We start from the raw sequence: 19060 nt of genomic DNA, 5'->3' as shown, positions 1-19060 counted from the left end.
AAGTGAGGTCTACAGATATGGGTGTATAGAAGACTGTGTGTGTGTGTGTGTGTGTGTGTGTGTGTAAATGTTATATTTCTGTTTCTTGTAATGTTAAAATTGTCAATAACGATAGGCAACAGTACAATGTATACAATGTTGTATAATGATGTATAACGGAATAAATGCCTTTCTTACTGTGGTGATTATATTTATGATATTTAAAGTCTCTCTTTTTCTCTCTGAGGGTCTCTGCCCCTCACAGCCAGTCTTACCTGTCGCTGTGCCATATCCCCCTCCCCCCGTACCCATCCTTATCTCCAGGCTGCCCCCTCACACTCTGACACCAGTACCCCAGGAGATGTTACGTGGCCCCCCAATCAGCATCCCATCCCCCTCCGGCCTGGACAGCAGCAGCACAATGCAGGAGGTGGATATTTTGGCCTAAACCTGACATGTCCTAGTATCAGAAATCCTGTTAGCAAGAAATCCTGGACTCGCAAATTCAAAAGCTGGGCGTGCAAACTGCGCCACTCCGCCAGCTTGTTCAAGAAGCCCAGAGTCCAGCAAGGTAGCGTCTTCTTAGAGAGAGAGCGAGAGAGAGAGAGAATGGGGTGTTGGTGGAGATTAATCTCAATAATGTCTAGATATGTGTTAGTATAACATAGACTTGTATCTTGCTAAACTACTAGGAACATTTTACCTGTTATGGCTAAAGGAATTGTTTAATCTTTAGTAACATATTTTGGGTATTTCTATTGTAACGTGATTGTCTCTGTTGTATAGTGTTGGTGTTGATATCACTACATGATACATGACTTTTTTTGGATTGTTTGTTTTGCTGAATGGCTTTACTAAATTTATTTTGGCAACCTTTTTTTTTGCATGGGTTTCTCACCCAGGGGCAAGGACAGTGGAGCGTAGAGAAGGGGGGAGGAAGGGCAGAGAGTGTAGGAAGAGAATGGCATCAGGAGCCTGATGCCACCGGTGCAGATGATCTTACAATCTCTGGAGATCTGGAGAAATACCCGCTGCACCCAGGATATGACCTCATATCACCCCCCCCTCCCCCCCCCCCCCGAATCCTCTGCTCTGCTCTTAGATCCACGGCCCACACCAACCCCCTGCCCACCTGAGTAGCTCAGAGCACTGCACTGTACACAACACCGCCTGAGGGTTCACTATCACACATACTGCACTGTCATGGCTACCCATGAGAATGAATGGTTAGATTGATGAAGAGGCCATGTTATGTTATCATGATAGCCGATTCAGCACAGAAGATCTAAATATTACTTTTACTACACGTCACATTTTGATTATACCATTGCATGACACATACAGTTAATATTGCACCAATAGCATTGTATTCAGATGCAACACATTACAGGAAACGTACATCTTACATTTTTTAACATGCCATTTTCTTTTAGTATGTTCTGTATGTGATAACCCTAGATTATGATGATGGTCATCATTTACAGTATATTGTGCACATTGAACAGGGTTTTAGAGGTTACTCTCTTGGGTTTTAGAGGTTCCTGTTATTATATATATTATTATTATTATTATTATTATTATTATTATTATTATTATTTATTTATTTTTCTTCTTTTTTTTACCTGGGTAGGCTTTTGTAAGGCCTTTTTCATGTTGTTTTAGCATACTGGTATTTTTTGCATGTATTTATGTAGTGTAGTTATGTGTATTTATTATGAATATAACATATGCACGAACATACAGTATGTGCAGTCCATGTACCTTATGTTCTACATATGTGTGTATATATGGTGATGTATCATTATGTATCGAAGTCTTAGTGTGTTAATTAACATCAGCAGCACACATCAAGCTGCACATTTTCATGTTGATCTGAAATGATGCAGCATATCCATATACACACTTTCTGTTTAGAAAAAGATCATACACCATGAACAATATCACTGTCAATCAGAGAGCAGATTCACAGGTGGTGTTGGTATCTGGTGTCTGATATGTGCCTGGGAGAGTGAGACTGTGAGTGTGAAAGAGTGGATGTGTGGGTGGGTTGGGGCATACTGATGTACACATTCACCTGACATTATCCCATAAAATGTATTCATATTCCATGTCTGTATTTCTCTTACAACACCTATCTACTTATCTACCAACCCTACCCACACCCCATAACATTTTAGCTTATTTTAAGCATGTTACCATAGATCACTGTAAGAAATCACTGTTACTCACTGTAAGAAATCACTGTAAGAAATCAATGTCACTCACTGTAAGAAATCACTGTAAGAAATCAATGTCACTCACTCTTAATAAATCACCGTAAGAAATCGATGTCACTCACCGTAGGAAATGTAGGAACATTGTTTTCAAAAATCATTGTAATGTTCACACATCCCCATAGTCTCGCATAGAAGCTTGTAAGTCACAGATTGCTGATGATGTGATGTTATGTGATACAATGATTTTTAACTCTGTGTTTTTGTGTGTCTGTGTACCATGTGTCCATGTCTGTCCATGTGCCTGTCCGTGTGTCCCCCGTGTTTGTCCATATGTGCTTTTTTTCTGTTTTCTGCATGTTTCTTTGTCTACCTCCATGTGAATGTATGTCTTTATCCCCGTCTGTCCATGTCCTTGTCTCTGGGTCCTCTGGTATCTCCCCCCTTTGTTTTTCATTCCCCATCTCTTTATCAGACGGACACTCCAGCAGTCAGGCTGTGAGAGAGGAGAGAGAGGGCTCCTCCCTCATTCCTCGCCACTCACGCAAAGGTCGTTTTGAGGTAGGGGAAGCCCAGCACTCCGGGATTAAGCAGAATATGCTGAAGGAGGAACACAAAGTTAATGAATCCCGCTACCTCTTTTCCCCAGGTCACCCCAGTACCCCAACCCCCTGAGGCCTCTCCCCCCAAGGCAGTAGCCTCCAGCCAGGGTGGTGGCCACAGGAAAGTGGGGCGCTTCTCTGTGACCCAGGCTGAGGCTGGGAAGGAGAAAAGGCTGACCGACAGCTCCCTGGTGTCCCCTGACCTGGAGAGGGAAAGGAGGAGGGCCAGGGGGAAGGAGGGAGAGAGGGAGGAGGGCAAGAGGACCCCTGCACTGTCTCACCCACCCAGAAGCCACGCCCATGGACATTCGCCCCCGGGCAGCAGCGATGATGATGAGAGCGAGTTGGAGGATGAAGACCTGAGGAAAGAGCTGCATAAACTGAGAGAGAAGTGAGACAGGGGAAAGGGGAAACAGGGGACAGGATTTGTTCTGAGTCTCAGTTTGCAATCACATTTTTTACTTTCTTCTTCATATTCACTCCATCCATCCCTGCCTGCCTTCTCAAATGTCCTCACCCTCTCTTCCTCTGCCTCAACCATTAATTCCTCTCCCATTAATGGTTTCCCAAACACTTTCTTTTCCTACCTTTTTTCCCACTTCCTCCCCTTTGCATTTCATATCTCTTCCGTAGACACATCAAAGAGGTGGTCTCTCTCCAGTCACAGCAGAATCACGAGCTCCAGGAGCTGTACAGACAACTCCGCTCCCTCAAAGACCACCGGCAGACGCTCCCTCTCCCCCTGCCTCGCACCCCTCCCCTCCCATCAGGACCTCCTGCCATCTCCCCCCGCAGACCCAGACCGGCCAAGGTCAAGCTCCGGCCCCGACCCCATTCCCACATGGACAACAACGGAGTCGCACACCCTGGTAACTACGGTATTTGTCTCTCTCTCTTACACTTTCACACTCTTTCTCTGATTTATCTATCTATCTATCTATCTACCTATCTATCTATCTATCTATCTATCTATCTATCTATCTATCTATCTATCTATCTATCTATCTATCTATCTATCTATCTATGTATCTATGTATCTATCTATCTATCTATCTATGTATCTATCTATGTATCTATCTATCTATCTATCTATCTATCTATCTATCTATCTATCTATCTATCTATCTATCTAACACTCTTCTCTGTTCTCTCCCTCTCACTCTCATTCAGTTACCTATTAAATTCTAAATATGTAATTTTTACTATGTGTGTGTAAGTGTGTGGGGAGGGGGTACTATATATAGGAGATTTGGATTATCTCTTGTTGTTACTGATATAGATCACTGACTGTGGTCCCTTCTTAGGAATACAGCAGTCCAGTAGTTTCTCAGGTGGAGAACAGAGCAGACTACCCCCATACTGCAACCCAGAACACCCTACTTTACTGACTACCAAAAGAGGTAAGAGTCGGCAGTTTCACAAAAAAAAGTCTTCTATACACCCATATCTGTAAGCAGTGTTTGACTGACTAGTTTTCCTTAATATCCTCTCAAGACCATAGTCCTCCACCCCAGGGGATGGGTGCCAGGAAGAGCACATTCACCGACGAGTTGCACAAACTGGTGGACGATTGGGCGAAGGAGACAGTGGGTCCCGCCCCGCCCAAGCCCTCGCTTAACCAGATCAAGCAGATCCAGCAGGTGCAGGAGTTAGGAGGCTGGAGCCAGCCCACTGAGGTAAAGCGCATCGCCTCTTGTTACATACCTACAGTATTGAATACATATTGATTTTTCAGTGTGTGTAGTCATGTATTCATTTGCTTCCTCGTGAATACATGATTTTTATTATGGTTGTGCTATCCGGGTTGCTATTGTGCTCATTACTGTGTCTTCCTTCCAGGTTGCTCCACCAGGTTGGTTTCCTGTATCACCTCTGAGTCCCCAAGCAGCACCCGCCTCTGCCAGCCTCGCTACGCCAGCCCCGTCTCAATACACCAGTGGGGGGGGTCTGGCCCAGTGGGGCGGGGTGGGGGTAGCGGATGCACTGCGTTCACCAGGACCGCAACAACAACCACAACAACAACAACAACAACAACAAACACACATGCCTCAAGTCCCACAGCTGCAACAAAGTTTACATCTCCAGCAACCCCCGCACACTCAGCCTCACTCATTACAGCAAATGCCCTTTCAGCAATCCCCATTACACCTACAGCAATTACCACAGCCTCTGATGCAGACTCCACTGCTCTCCCAGTCCCAGCCCATGCAACCACAGATGCAACAGATCACCCAGCTGCCCCACGCACCGCCTCAGAATCAACCCCTGTTGTCTTCCCAAATGCCCCCGTCTCAGATGCCTTCGTCTGCGTCTCTGCTGCCCAGCTCCGGCACGGCGATGCCCACGGACAGTGGCGCCGCCGCCGCCGGGGGGACATTCTGCTCCTGCTCCTCTTCCTCTTCCTCCTGCTCCTCCTCCTGCTCTACTGCTGCTCTGCCTTCCAGTGCCAAACTTCACCCGACACCCCCAACCTCCACTCTTCCCCTGGGACAGCAGTAAAAAAGAATAAAGGGGGGGAAGAGTGAGGTAGTTATGATGGAATGGGAATGAATAGTTGGAGAGAGATGATGAGGGAAAAAAACATATTGAGAGTAGGCGTGTGTATGAGAGGCCTGACTGAGAATGAGCAAATGGATTCCAGTGTATTTCTAGAGATAAGATGGAGAGTGAATGTGACGGACGGTAGACCATAGTATGTACAGAAAAATGGCAAAATGGATCATGAATATTGGTGTGTTTAGGTGTCGAGTTACCTATGTAAATTATGTAATGTGTGCGTGTGTATTTGTGTGTATGTGTGTGTGTGTTTGTGTTGCCATGGATTTTCTCAGTACATATCCCATGTGTATTTTGGCACCAAGTAACGATCATGTTTTTTTTCCCAACTCGATTGGACCTGAACTCTTCCTAAGCAGAGACATGAAGGAACACACAAACATTCTTGATGTTATGTATTGACATAATTTTTGTTTTTATTTGTCAATGCTTACATTGAAAGGACTATGAATTTTAAAAGTGCAATTAGTAACTGTCATCTAAATTGATCATCCTGTATTGTTGTTATTTGTCTGTAAGGCATAAACAAAATATTTTTGTACAAGCACGTTGACAACAACCAGACATAAAGAATTAACCGACATCTTAAATGAATATAGCACAAATGTTTTAAGAGGCAATGAGACATAAGGCAGTTACAGCCACAGCATGTTACATCACAGAGCATGGCAATGTTACCTGGCTGTCATCACTACCACAATGCCACTAAGCACACTGTTGTACAGTGTAGTGCACGGGCAAGGCATGTACTTTGTGTATCGTGTTTTACTTAAGTAATGGTAAAAATGTAGGTTTAAGATTTGAGGTAATATGATGAGCAACATCATAAAACTTCTGATAAATTGATTCCATTAATATGCTGATATGATAGATACATTGATTTGATTAATATGTTCAGTGGACTTTGTATTGAGGTTTACTGAATGTACACTCATCCCAGGACTGCATGACCTTACAGCTACCTACCTTGACTTGCCTGAATTTAGTGCAATCTGCTTACACTTGTGCTTATATTTCTCACATCTGCTGCACACAACAACTCTGAGATAATTGATCAATCAGAAGTAATCACAGTTTTATTTCAGATAGGCACTTAAATAAATAGATTTGTGGAAATGTTGAATTTCCTCATCAATCTCGGCCCTTTATATCGAGGTGTTATACGAAGACAATGAGAAAATAACTGCCAAGTAATTTTATGGAATGGGTGAACCATGGAAATGGGCTGCTCCTATATTGCCTTTTAAAATTAATACTTTTGTGTGTGTGTGTTTTTCTTTTGTGTGACAAAGCTTTGTGATATTTCTTCACTGCATCACAAATTGTATCCCCACTGCTTCCATGGAAAGCAGCCTCTCACATTAGTTGTGACTGTACCAGTATACAATGTTTACTTAGAGCCCATGTCATGGGCGCCTCTCCTCAACACAAGACGTCAAACCAAGTGAGTGCTTGGACCCATAAAGGCCATAGTTTTAGTTTGTTGTCAAACAGCATTGTGAGAGCCTCACTGGGCAATATGTCAAACTGGTAATGTTTCTGGATTTCATTAACTATTTTTGTCCTTAAACATGGGTTGTTTTAAGTGTGAATGACTCTTTTGTAAATTAGACTAAGGACCTGCAGGAAGTGCTGCAAAAAGTTTACTGTATGTAATTGAAAACTTTTTATTTCTAAATTTTCAACTTACTTCAGTGACAGATGCAAGGGTGCACATGGAAATTAGATACATCTGCAAATGTTTAGTGGTTTGCAAATATCAGTGCACTTAGCCATATACAAATTTGACCAAGAAATGGTCAGGCATATATTTTCTGAGAGCTTACAAAAGGTTTTATAGTCTAAGCAGTATCTCTGTTTTAATGAAATTAATGATAGTCAGAGATTTTGTGCCACAGCAAAGAGGAGATTGTACAGTATATGTGACAGACTGCTTAACAGTGATGAAGACGCACTAAAACTCAAAAGTGGAGGGAGGAAAAACAAACATAAAATGTTCTATTGGGGAGCTAAACAATTTGTGCTTAAGCTTATGGTTGTTCAAATGTAAAACAATTACAATTGCATATGAATATAGAGTTTAACATAATGGTTTTGAGTATTTATGTTGTTTTCTATGAGACAACCCACATTTTCACAGTAATTTAGTTCATTATTAGTTGCGGTGAGTTACTGTGCTGTCATGTCAAATACTAACATGTTGACTATACGTCACAGCTTTGATGATATTCATGAAAGGAGATGTGGAACTCGCCCTGTCCTGAAGTGTTACCAAAATGTAATCTAAAAGAAAAACATTATTTTTGTATTTTGAAATGGGGTTGTACAAAATGTAAAATGTGTTCTGATCAGTATTTAAAATCTGAGGTTATCTGAAACTAGAAAACATTGGTTCTCATCTCTGTTCATGGAGTTCCCCTGGATTTATTCCTTTCCTCGTTGTGTTTAAACTATCACATTTAAATCCCAAGAGTTTTCGTCAGTTTGGACATTTTTTTTTTGCATCTTCAAACCTGACTCCCTGGACCAAACAAAAACAAACAAACAACATCACCAGGAGATATCTTTATTGGGTTCCTCTACAAAACACAACCCTGGGAGCCCCAAAATGACCTGAATGAGAACCAATGATTTAAGGATATTTAAACAGAAATACCTAGAAATAAATCGTATGTTGCTGGTGATTTAGCCTCTGTAAAATAACTGTAACTAATTCAATTGTTGATTTTATTTATGTTTTGTAACTAATCGAAATAAATGATGGTGTTAAACATCAAATAGAAAATATTGTGGAATTGTGTTGCTTACTCTTCTATCTTTTTCATATCTTTTTTATAATATGAAACTGGTTAAGATAATTCATGTTAGAAACAATTGATTAGAGACAGTTGATTAGAGGACCAGGCATGGTGTGGCAACTGTATCAACTCATATAATGTCTGTGTTCCAAAATGCGTTCTTGCATCTATCTAGACTAAGCGTATACCGTACTTGGTATACGATCTAGATGGAGTGCAAGAACGCATTTTGGAACACAGCCTATTTTTCTGTCTGTTGTTACCAAAAACCTCTGTTGTTGCGTTTGGCTTCATTGGCCGCAACTTTATTGTTCTCTCAACTACGGACAGCCCCGATTGCTTGCTTTTGAAATGGCGATGCTGCATCACAAATGTCTGTAATCTGAGTTGTTTTCAGTCACAGCGCTCATGAAGTGGTATTTTTAACTATTAACATTCTGGTAGCATACAATTTTGGACTTAAACTACACACCTGGATATTATTTGTGCTTGAAAAAGAATGCAGTAAGGGCTGTTGAGGAATAGTTTTCCCTGCATAATAAGGCCGCATTGATCCTCGGCCTTTCGGAGTGATTTCAACCGCTTTCGAGTGCTTGGCCTCAGCGACCAGACAATTTAGGTAGATACGGTAAGAATACATTTCTGACCCTTTTTCTGAACTCAAAATGTGTATTAATGTAGCTAACAGTATAACTGAGTGTTACTGCAAGAGAGTGTACACCTAAATAACTGAATTTAACTGCCTGAACATTAATATTGGAAACAGTAGCTAACAGTTAGCTACTACAGCAAGCTAGCAAGAATACACAGATTAGCTCAAATAGTTTGTTCGCTCTTAGCCAGCGCTAGCTAACGTTAGCCAACACAATAGGTCGGAATAAACAGGCAAAGCAACCTGCTACGTTGTCCAAACGTACATGTTTTTAGCTATTTATATCTCAATGGTTTTAAACTAGCAATTGTTTGTTATTTTGTGTTATTAACTACCTGCTAGGCTTAAGCTAGTTAGCTGGTGTCAGCTAAGATAGTGTAGTGTTTACAACAGCTGTAGCTAGCTCTGTCCCCTGTAATGTTAGCAAACTAGCTATCGTAACTATCTAGCTTGGTAAAGTCGCAATCAGGTTAAGTTCAGTATCATGCATTGCACATAACTAATGTAATGACAACTATCTTTGTCAACTCATTAGGTAGTTTGTCTTGTCTGGGCATGTTGACGTTTGGAATATCTGTTACATTTCTCTAATCGGGTGAGGTTGCTAGCTTGCTAGGTATCCATAACAAGCCAAGTAGTCTGGCTGTTGTTTGAGGTGGATTTCCCGATAATAATAAAAAAAAAAAAAACTCTTGTTCTTTTTTTTTTTTCTCTCCCTTTTCAACAGGTCCCCCAACCATTGTGGATGCTGTGTGCCATGTGTGACAGGCATCTATACCCAGTGAAGTGACAGATCAGCAGTTCACCTGTTACTGCTCTGTGCGGCTTCAGAATACATTAGATGTTCAGTGCAGCGCTGTCTTTTGTCATAGTATAATAATATCAGGTGCAGTGCGAGTTCCCATACAATCCCAGTATGGCTTCTGTTCCAGTGTACTGCTTGTGTAAACTACCCTATGATGTCACACGTTTTATGATTGAGTGTGACATTTGTCAAGACTGGTTTCATGGAAGGTAATTTTTCTTTCGATTAGTTTTTATTATATTGTTAGTCATGTTAAATCAATGTGTGTGCATTTGAATTTGTGCAAATGTGTCCATTTTTGTGTTTAGTTGTGTTGGAGTGGAAGAAGATAAAGCAGCAGATATTGACCTGTACCATTGTCCCAACTGTCAAGTCAGCCATGGGCCCTCTGTCAGTAAGTCACTTCCTTAGAATGTTCCTCCCTCCACTCAAGGCTGAGAACACTTCGTTTTTAAATGATTTGTACCTTTTTGAATATGGACTGTGTCTCTCCATATGAATACACATGACAAATTCCTCTGAGCTTTTTGGCTTCTGATCTGCCTCTCTAAAGTGGTGCAGTCACCTCAGCAGTCCTTGTTGTCTCCCGATTGTTTTGCAGTGCGGAAGCGGCGTGGGGCTAACAAGCAGGTTGATGCTGGTGCAGGTGTGGGAAGAGATGCTGGGCGACCAGTAAAGACCGGCAGCCCACAGTTTGTCAGAGAGTTACGCAGCCGCACATTCCCAAAGTAAACCTCTGACATCCACTACAATGCATGAAAGTTGTTTTACTAGCATCTGATGCTACTTATACATGTTCACATTGATGATGCTTCCCCTATCTCTACAATGAACAATAACTGAAAACATTTTACAAGTAGATCCCAAGATGATGCAATGTTTTCTTACACAGAGCTTTCAGCTTCATGCACGCAACTCTGATCAGTCTCTCACTCCCCATGTGTCTCTGTGTGTGATAGTGCGGATGAAGTGCTGTTGAAGCCGTCTGGGGCCCAGCTGACAGTGGAATTTCTGGAGGAGCGCTCCTTCAGTGTTCCTGTGATGGTGCTCAGGAGGGATGGCCTGGGCATGAACCTGCCCCCAGCAGCCTTCGGAGTCAATGATGTTGAGCATTACATTGGTAAACCTCCCTCTCCACAGACAAGGATCATCCCTGATCTTCTGTACCTAACATTTCTTCACTGTCATAGATTTGTCTAGGGGTCGATAAACAATCAGACTTAATTTGTGTACCACATTTTATACACTTGCGATATAATGCAGTGAATGCACTTTACAGGATGAATACATACAAGCAGAGAGAGGTGATACAAACACAACAGGAGTTATCTAGTGTCTTGCATCATGCTTAAGACAGATATGATTCTGTGTAGGTGCGGACAAAGAGATTGATGTGATTGACGTGTCCCGCCAAGCTGACCTAAAGATGCGATTGGGAGATTTTGCGGAGTACTACAATAGCCCCAACAGAGACCGAGTGCTCAATGTGATCAGCTTGGAGTTTTCTGAGACCAGGTAGTCTACACAGCTCGCTCTTGTGCTACAAGTCTCGTCACCATCATTTTCTATATTATTTCTGCAGACAGAATCACATTGTTTACATTCTATCTACGTGGACTACGTAGCCTCTTTTGAATCAATGTTTTAATTATAACATATCAAATATCCTAGGCTGTCAAACCTGGTGGAAACTCCGAAGATTGTGAGGAAACTGTCATGGGTGGAAAACCTGTGGCCTGTGGAATCTGTGTTTGAGCGGCCCAACGTCCAGAAGTACTGCCTCATGGGAGTAAAAGACAGCTACACAGACTTCCACATTGACTTTGGAGGCACCTCTGTGTGGTACCATGTCCTGCGGGTAAGGAAGGAGCTACTGTAGGTGACAGTTATGACTGATAATGGGTGGTACAAAGGAGAAATGGAACTGGGCTTACTTCCTGCTAAATCTGTTGACATGCATAGCTGAGAAGATGCATATTTGTATACCTGTGATGTTATTTTGATCATCTTTGTAAATGCTGTGTGTGTGTATATATATATATATGTGTGTATGTGTATATATATATATATATATATATATATATATATATATATACACACACATATATATATATATATATATATATATATATATATATATATATATATATATGTGTGTGTATATATATATATATATATATATAAATAGAATCTCTATCTGTGTGTGTTCCTCAGGGAGAGAAGATCTTCTACCTCATCTCTCCCACAGCAGCCAACCTGGCTTTGTTTGAGCGCTGGAGCTCCTCCTCCAATCAGAACGAGATGTTCTTCGGGGACCAAGTTGACATGTGCTACAAGTGCTCCGTCAAACAGGGAAACACCCTCTTTATCCCAACAGGTATTCAACAACGTGTCATCAGATGTTGTGCTGTTGTCCTGCCGTTGTCCCGTGTACAAGGATTAGTACTGCGACTGGCCTGTACATTGTGTGATTGGTGCATTATTGTCGCTGGTGATGTGGCAGTGTGGTACGACTAGCCAGAAGTCAACATGTTGTTCATGTGTATCTGCGTGCGTCTCTTAGGGTGGATACATGCTGTTCTGACTCCCGTGGACTGCTTAGCATTCGGAGGGAATTTTCTGCACAGCCTCAACATTGACATGCAGCTTCGGTGAGTCCCCATCTACTCACTCTGTGTCTCTGAACTGGCCTTCGTTGCATACCAATCATTTCAGCATTACCTATTTAAAAAACTACAGGCACATTTCATTTTCTTAGACATTTTGTCAAAGACAAACTATCACCATTCATTACCGTCTTGTCTCTCCTACGGTCTGCCTTCTTTCCCTATAGAGCGTATGAAATAGAGAAAAGGCTAAGTACAGCAGACCTGTTCAGATTCCCCAACTTTGAGACTGTGTGCTGGTATGTTGGCAAGCACCTGCTCGACACCTTCAGAGGTGAGTTAACTTTGAGTCTTGGATCTTTTTTTTTTTTATGCATAAACTCAGTCCTCCTCTGTTCTCTTATGAACTACATGCATATATGCCAATATACACTCACCGAGCACTTTATTAGAAACACTATACTAATACTGGGTAGGGCCTCCCTTTGCTCTCAAAACAGCCTCAATTCTTCGTGGCATTGATTCCACAAGATGATTTTTCAGATGCACTTTCTAGCTGTGAATCTCCCATTCTACCACATCAGGTGTTCTATTGGATTCAGATCCGGTGGCTGGGAAGGCCACTAAAGAACACTGAACTCATTGTCATGTTCATGAAACCATTTTAAGATGACTTTTGCTTTGTGACATGGAGCATTATCATGCTGGAAGTAGCCATTAGAATATGGGTAAATTGTGGCCATGAAGGGATGCACGTGGTCAGCAACAACACTGAAATAGGCGATGATTGATTGATATTATCATGCCCAAAGTGTACCAAGAAAACATTCCCCACACCATTACACCACCTCTACCATGAGAAGGTGTACAGGTGTTCCTAATAAAGTGATATGTGAATGTATACTCATATTGACATTTCATATGGATACATTTATTTGGGGGGGGGAATAGAAGCAATGCACAGATACTTTAAAGATTGCCTCCCTTGGTAAACTTTGCAGGTCTGAGAGAGAACCGCAGACACCCTGCTACCTACCTTGTCCACGGAGCTAAAGCCCTCAACAACGCCTTCCGCACCTGGACACGCAAAGAGGTATGTCATGGATTCATGATGGTTTGTCTCAATGAATCTTTGGGTACTTTGTAGGTGCTGTGTTTTTGATAGACATTGTGGTTGTCACCCACAGGCGATATCTGACCATGAGGTGGAGATTCCAGAAACCATTAAGACACCGCAGCTGGTGAAGGACCTGGCCAAAGAGATCCGCCTTGTTGAGGTAAGCATGGGATATTGATTACTTTTTCTGCCCATATTTTTAGACGAAACAACTCAGAAGAGCATGACATTCTAAGGACTTTCTCTCCACTGATTTCTGGAATAGGACATCTTCCAGCAAAACGTAGGTCGTTCTGGGACTGCATTCCCTGGAGCACCAGGCTTCCCCTCTCCCCTCCCCAAAGCCCCTCTAACCACATCGCAGAGCCCAGGCCGTCCCCCGGGCAAAAAGAGAGGCCCTAAACCCAAGGATGGAGTAGGGGGCCTAGGCCCTCCAGGAGCCAAGAAGAAGGGCCAAAAGGGCCTACTAAAGGCTGAGGCAGGAGAGCTGGACCTGCTAGAGATTCACACCAAACACACACTGAAGAAATTCCAACTTGGCAAGTCCAAAAACAAGAACAAGGTATAACTGATAACAGTCCTTTTTTTATTCAGGTCCTGGCTTCGCATTATTTCTCTGTATTCTTCAATTCATTAATGGAAACCATGTAAATGTATTGCAAGGATACAGATATGTTGAGTGTCTTAGTATAGAAATACTGTGCAGTATGCAAAAGTGGTCAAGATACTTTTGTCAATTGTGCCTTATACAAACTATTGATTTACATCATGACTTTGTCCCTTGCCTTGGTTGCCGAGGGTTGTTTTACTTTTCTTCCTCTAACTAATTAAGTGCATGCAATTTCTCTCCATCTCCAGTTAGAGCTACCTTTGGAGGAGTTTGAAGGGAAACTGAACAAGAGCAAACTGAAACTGGTGCTGACCAATGGCAAAATACAGGGGTAAGACTGTGGTCTGGAGAAGCTGATGTACCTGTGTACCTTTTTTTCTTACATTTGTACCATTTTTACTTTGTCATCCACCGGTTTATATAGTTTCTTATTTTGTCAATCGTAGGAAGAAGGGGGGCCGCTCAGGCAGCAGTAACGGTGCGGGATGTGCCTCTCGCTTCCGTTTTGGTATGGGAGAATCTGCTCTCTCAGACTTTGAGTCCGAAGACGAGCTGCAGATTGATGAAACGCCACCTCCACGCCGCAAGTCTGCAGGATCCAGCAAGAAGAAACTAAGTGGTGAGATCCTGTTACACAGTAGAAATGTACTTAGGGAACACTTGTTTTACAATCCTATTTATTTTCTGCTCTCTTTGGGTGCTCTGCTTAGTCACAGGCACTTTTAGTACCAGCGGGTCTTCTCTTCTCCTTCAGGTTCAATTAATAACAGCAATAAATCCTTTTTGAAGAGTCCTTTGGGTAAATGAATGGATTAGATTTGATCTAGTGCGGTGCAGTAGAGAACAAACGGTAAGCTTCCTGCTATGTTCTGTATGCCTGGCTCCTCCAGGTCTTCCTAGGAAGCTGCCTCGGGCCAAGCCTTGCTCTGACCCCAACCGCATCAGGGAGCCAGGAGAGGTGGACTTTGACATTGAGGTAAGATCATCGACAAAAGATAACCTCTATTTTCTACCAACAATGATTATCTTGGGCATCTGTTTCTTAAATACCAATACATTTCAGCATACAGCATTAATCAGGTCAGGCTGTTTTGATATTTAGATGAGCAAGACCCCATGCTTGTGTTTTTTGATGCTTGTGTTTTTTGTCGTAGATGTGGCATGTTTAATGTGTGATATTTGACTGCAATGTAAATTCTATATGTACCTGGCGGTGTAGGAGGACTATACCACAGATGAGGAGACCCTGACTGTCCATGGGGTGAAGGGTGGAGCTGGAGGCATCCTGGACCTGCTGAAGGCCAGCAAACAGGTGGCAGGCCTCGACTCTGCTCTCAGGTAGCTACACTTCAACTGCCAGATCAGCCATCATTCCATCAAGACCCATAATATTATTAAAATATTATTTTTTACTGTTAGTGTGATTTCTCATGCGTGTCCTCTCCTTCACCCAGCGAGGAAGCCCCAGCCTCTCCAAGCACCCGGGACGCCATCCAGGGCATGCTTTCCATGGCCAACCCTCCCTCCTCTTCGTCCTCCTCCTCGTCCTCTTCTTCTTCCCCCCTCTCTATCTCGGGAGGCCTGTCTGAGGGTTTGGCAGTGGTCAAAGAGAAAGGAGGGCGGGCTGTGTGGGTCACAGAAGGATCCAAGAAGAACAGAGCGACCCCTGAAAAGAAGACACCCTTCCAGCGCCCTGGGAAACGGCCAATCAAGCGCCCCGCCCGTCACCTTAGTGACGAGGAGAGTCCAGACGAGCAGGAGACACTTGGCACCTGTTTTAAAGACTCAGAGTATGGTGAGTTACAATAAGCACATGCCCTTGCTGATAAGAGGATAACTCCCATCACACTAAGTAATAGGTTAAGTATGGCACTTGGGTGGATACTTTGTTAATGACAATGATGTGTTCTCAAGCTTGTAATCAAACACTGTCTCTCAGTCTACCCTTCATTAGAGTCTGATGAGGAGGACCACGCAAGCAAGGCCAAGATGAAAAGGAAGAGAAACCTGGCTGACACACCTTGGAGCCCCAAAGGTACTGAACTCCCTCTTCTCTCAAATCAAAGTAACTGTTTGTTAGGGGAATTTTGAGCACGGTGAACATTTTAATTGGTTTAACATCTCCCTTGCTTCTTCAGCACGGGTGACTCCCACCCTCCCCAAACAGGAGCGCCCAGCGAGGGAGGGGGCCAGGGTGGCGTCGGTGGAGACTGGCCTTGCTGCAGCTGCTGCCAAACTGGCACAACAGGTGAGAAGAAGGGACAGTGTGTGGGGTGACAGCAGTACAAGTACAGTTGTGATGGCTGTGCATGCTCCTCTGAATTGTTCTCTGATATTTCTACTTTTGGTTAATTCAGGAGCTCCAGAAACCCACCAAGAGGAAGTACACCAAAAAGCGCCCAACTGCCCCTCCTCCTGCCCCACAGCCTCCACCTCAGACAGATCCATCCCCACCCTCCCCTTCTCCACCCCCAGAGCCTCCAGCTGACTCCAGCCCAGAGAGGAGGATAGAGTGCTATTCAGCCAGCCTGCTGGACCATGAGTACACGGCAGGACCAGGCCCCTTTGGCCCTGGGGGTCCCAGAGGGAGTGCGGCCATGGCTCCTGGGGTCTTCCTCACTTCCAGACGGCCCTCCCTCTCCCCCCAGAACAGCAGCACTTATTCCCCCTCGGCTCCGTCCCCCGCTGGGCTAGCAAGCCCAGGAGTCACTGTAGCTGGGCATGGTAAGCACACATAAATAAACTGCTACATAGCACTATGACATGATGAAACGCATGTGATTGTTACACACTCTATTCTTACCCAATGCCTCCCTCTACCTCCATTTCTCAGGGAAACGTCCAAAGAAAGGACTTGCAACAGCAAAACAGAGACTAGGAAAAATTCTGAAAATACACCGAAACGGCAAGCTTCTACTGTGAGATATTCTGGAAAAGTGGCTGGAGGAAGATTTTTTGACAGATTTATATATATTTCTTTCTATTTTTACTGTTTTTTTTTCATCTGGTGTCTCATCTTCACTTACATGTTCATATACTCATTTCAAATGCCTCTTACCTGGCCACCTACAGACCACATTTTTTTTTTTACCAGACTGCTTTTGTACTATTCTTTCATGTTTATTCATACTTTGTTATGAATATACTCAATAAGCATGTTTTCTCTATGATGTCATTCACAGTCCAGAGCAAAGAAAAACTATGGCTCCATTAATTGCTATATTCACTTAACTTTGATAACCAATATTAACCAATCATTGAAACATACAGTTTAACTTACATGCAGGAATCAAGTATTTATACAATTGGAAATGAAAATGGGTCATATTAATGATAGTTTGAGTGGTTGTTAAGAATAGACTTTTAGGTTATGTGGCTAACCCACGGTCTCCTTTAGGGCTGTACAGTATGTTTGTGTGTCCCTGTGCTTGTGGGCAAATGCTTAAGTGAGCATATAAAAGGGAAAGGTCCCACTTTCTAGTCTGGTATTTGATATCAAGGTAATAATAAGGTTTTGCAGTCGATTCATACAAAAATATTTTATGATTAATTGGCTCAAATCATTTGTAGAATTAATGTAGATATTTTGTGCATTAAGGTATGCATGAAGACCTAGAAGTTTGTTTCATTTGGAAGGAATTTTGAATAACCCTTACATGCATAGAAATCCTTCATGTAAGTACCTGAATAAAAGTGCTCATTACTGAATTATTTATTCCCGGAGGATTCAGCAAAATGGGATTTTTAAATTGATCTAATGATTTTTTTTAATTTTATTTTTTCCACGAAATCTAATATGAACTAATTAGTTTTTGTTTTATTTATTCAGCTACTTTTTTGTATTTATTATGTGGCTGTAGTATGCCTGCCATCTCATGCACCCTCTCCAGTTGTGTTCACATCCATGTTCTTTCCTCAAAAACTCATCACCCTACCCCTTGTGTATCATATTTTCTTATCATACTGTAGGTAATTCCATTAATTCAGCTTTCCTTCCCTCATGTAAGATAGCAAGACATTTTTATTATGTTCCTCTTTACCAAAATTGTTGTAGATATTTAAAAGATTTGATCGGTGTGCTGTTTCCCAAGAGTTCACTTGTTCAGTATAGTGTCATTGTATTCATTTAACTAATTTTTGATGAAATTGTGTGTTTTTAGATGTGTATATTTTTGAATTTATACAGCTACCCGGTCAAAGCAGTCATGATATGAAGAGTCTAGTTCCCAGTCCTTTTCTAGTTCACATCCAAGTCTTAATATCACACAGACTTGAGCCAGCAAGGTCATAGACTGATGCATTTTATTTAAGGAATGTGCAAGAGATTTAGACACAATTGTAGTTTTATGTTAGGACATTAAAGTTGGGGTGTGGAGTTTGGTATTGATTCACATATGTACATAATTGTTGTTATTTGGTTTTTATAGTTCAAAGAAAGACTTTGTTTGAAATTCTTTCTTAACATACCATGTACAAAATACATAAATGTCATTTGGAATATGTATGATATAGTCAAAGTTGAGTTTTCTTTTGTATGCAGTAATTATGTCACTATGTTTAGTTGGTCATGTTGTATTGTTAATGTAATAATGAAGTTTGTGCTCAACAGGTCTGCTCTTATTGTTAATTTACCTTTTTGTTTTGTTTCCTAATCATAATTGATATTTACGCTTGTGTCAATGTACTGTATATGTTAGACATGTAAAGCATTGGCCTTGAGGAGATATTCATAGGCCTACAATACATTACTTTATACATTTCTGATTTGTCTGCCCCACAGTTTCTCACTAGTACCAAAAATAGTGTCAATTTAATTTAGTAGGCCAGTACTGTTAAATTAATGTTAGTTTTTCTTTAACTTAATTTGCTACTCTTTGCAGTAGACCCCCCCCCCCCTCTTCCCCATTACAGCATTGGATAGAGAGTGTTTGCACTGATGCTCATTTCACAATCTCAACCCTGTATGTTCTAAGGTTTTCAATGGTCTTGCTATTATCGTAATGATGTGGCAAGAAACATTTGTATTGTATTAAACACACCAATACTTTACATCTATTTGGACTTACATTTTTTTCTCCCTATAACATTTCTACAAAGGACATTGAGAAGGATGCCATTTATT

The 19060-nt window shown here is 42.0% G+C and overlaps 2 protein-coding genes across 3 annotated transcripts in view; both read left to right on the top strand.

Moving 5' to 3' along the window:
• Positions 1-8122, top strand: part of wnk3 (WNK lysine deficient protein kinase 3) — a gene marked incomplete at its 5' end in the record, with an annotated part of 29341 nt that extends 21219 nt beyond the window's left edge. Inside the window, 7 exons of the mRNA XM_083675952.1 lie at positions 304-550; positions 2461-2753; positions 2842-3185; positions 3428-3663; positions 4099-4194; positions 4289-4470; positions 4634-8122. Coding sequence (XP_083532078.1) covers positions 304-550; positions 2461-2753; positions 2842-3185; positions 3428-3663; positions 4099-4194; positions 4289-4470; positions 4634-5293 — 2058 coding nt within the window. The 3' untranslated portion in view covers positions 5294-8122. The remainder of the gene's footprint in view (positions 1-303; positions 551-2460; positions 2754-2841; positions 3186-3427; positions 3664-4098; positions 4195-4288; positions 4471-4633) is intronic.
• A 381-nt stretch (positions 8123-8503) lies between these two features.
• Positions 8504-18987, top strand: phf8 (PHD finger protein 8). 2 transcript variants are annotated; one of them, XM_083674631.1, is made up of 22 exons: positions 8504-8767; positions 9528-9814; positions 9914-9999; positions 10207-10333; positions 10565-10725; positions 10979-11120; positions 11277-11463; positions 11820-11982; positions 12169-12256; positions 12439-12545; positions 13213-13304; positions 13399-13488; positions 13594-13890; positions 14187-14269; positions 14385-14557; positions 14829-14914; positions 15158-15276; positions 15393-15733; positions 15878-15973; positions 16077-16186; positions 16296-16662; positions 16772-18987. In XM_083674631.1, exons 2-22 carry the CDS (start codon positions 9717-9719, stop codon positions 16858-16860), a joined length of 3102 nt encoding a protein of 1033 aa, XP_083530757.1. In that variant the 5' UTR covers positions 8504-8767; positions 9528-9716; the 3' UTR covers positions 16861-18987. The 2 variants fall into 2 exon arrangements, with proteins under 2 accessions (XP_083530757.1, XP_083530756.1); XM_083674630.1 differs by having other exon boundaries at positions 8504-8776.
• Positions 18988-19060: the final 73 nt, after the last annotated feature.

This window comes from Argentina silus, assembly GCF_951799395.1.
Source record: "Argentina silus genome assembly, chromosome: 8".
Taxonomy (NCBI): Eukaryota; Metazoa; Chordata; class Actinopteri; order Argentiniformes; family Argentinidae; genus Argentina; species Argentina silus.
This window is presented reverse-complemented; position numbering and strand designations above follow the sequence as displayed.

Bases quoted from the DNA above. Each gene is read 5' to 3' on its own strand.
- phf8 (XM_083674631.1), top strand. From the start codon at position 9,717: ATGGCTTCTGTTCCAGTGTACTGCTTGTGTAAACTACCCTATGATGTC. The intron at 13,891-14,186 runs GTATAACTGATA...CTCCATCTCCAG, and splicing joins AGTCCAAAAACAAGAACAAG to TTAGAGCTACCTTTGGAGGA. The intron at 15,277-15,392 runs GTAGCTACACTT...TCCTTCACCCAG, and splicing joins GGCCTCGACTCTGCTCTCAG to CGAGGAAGCCCCAGCCTCTC.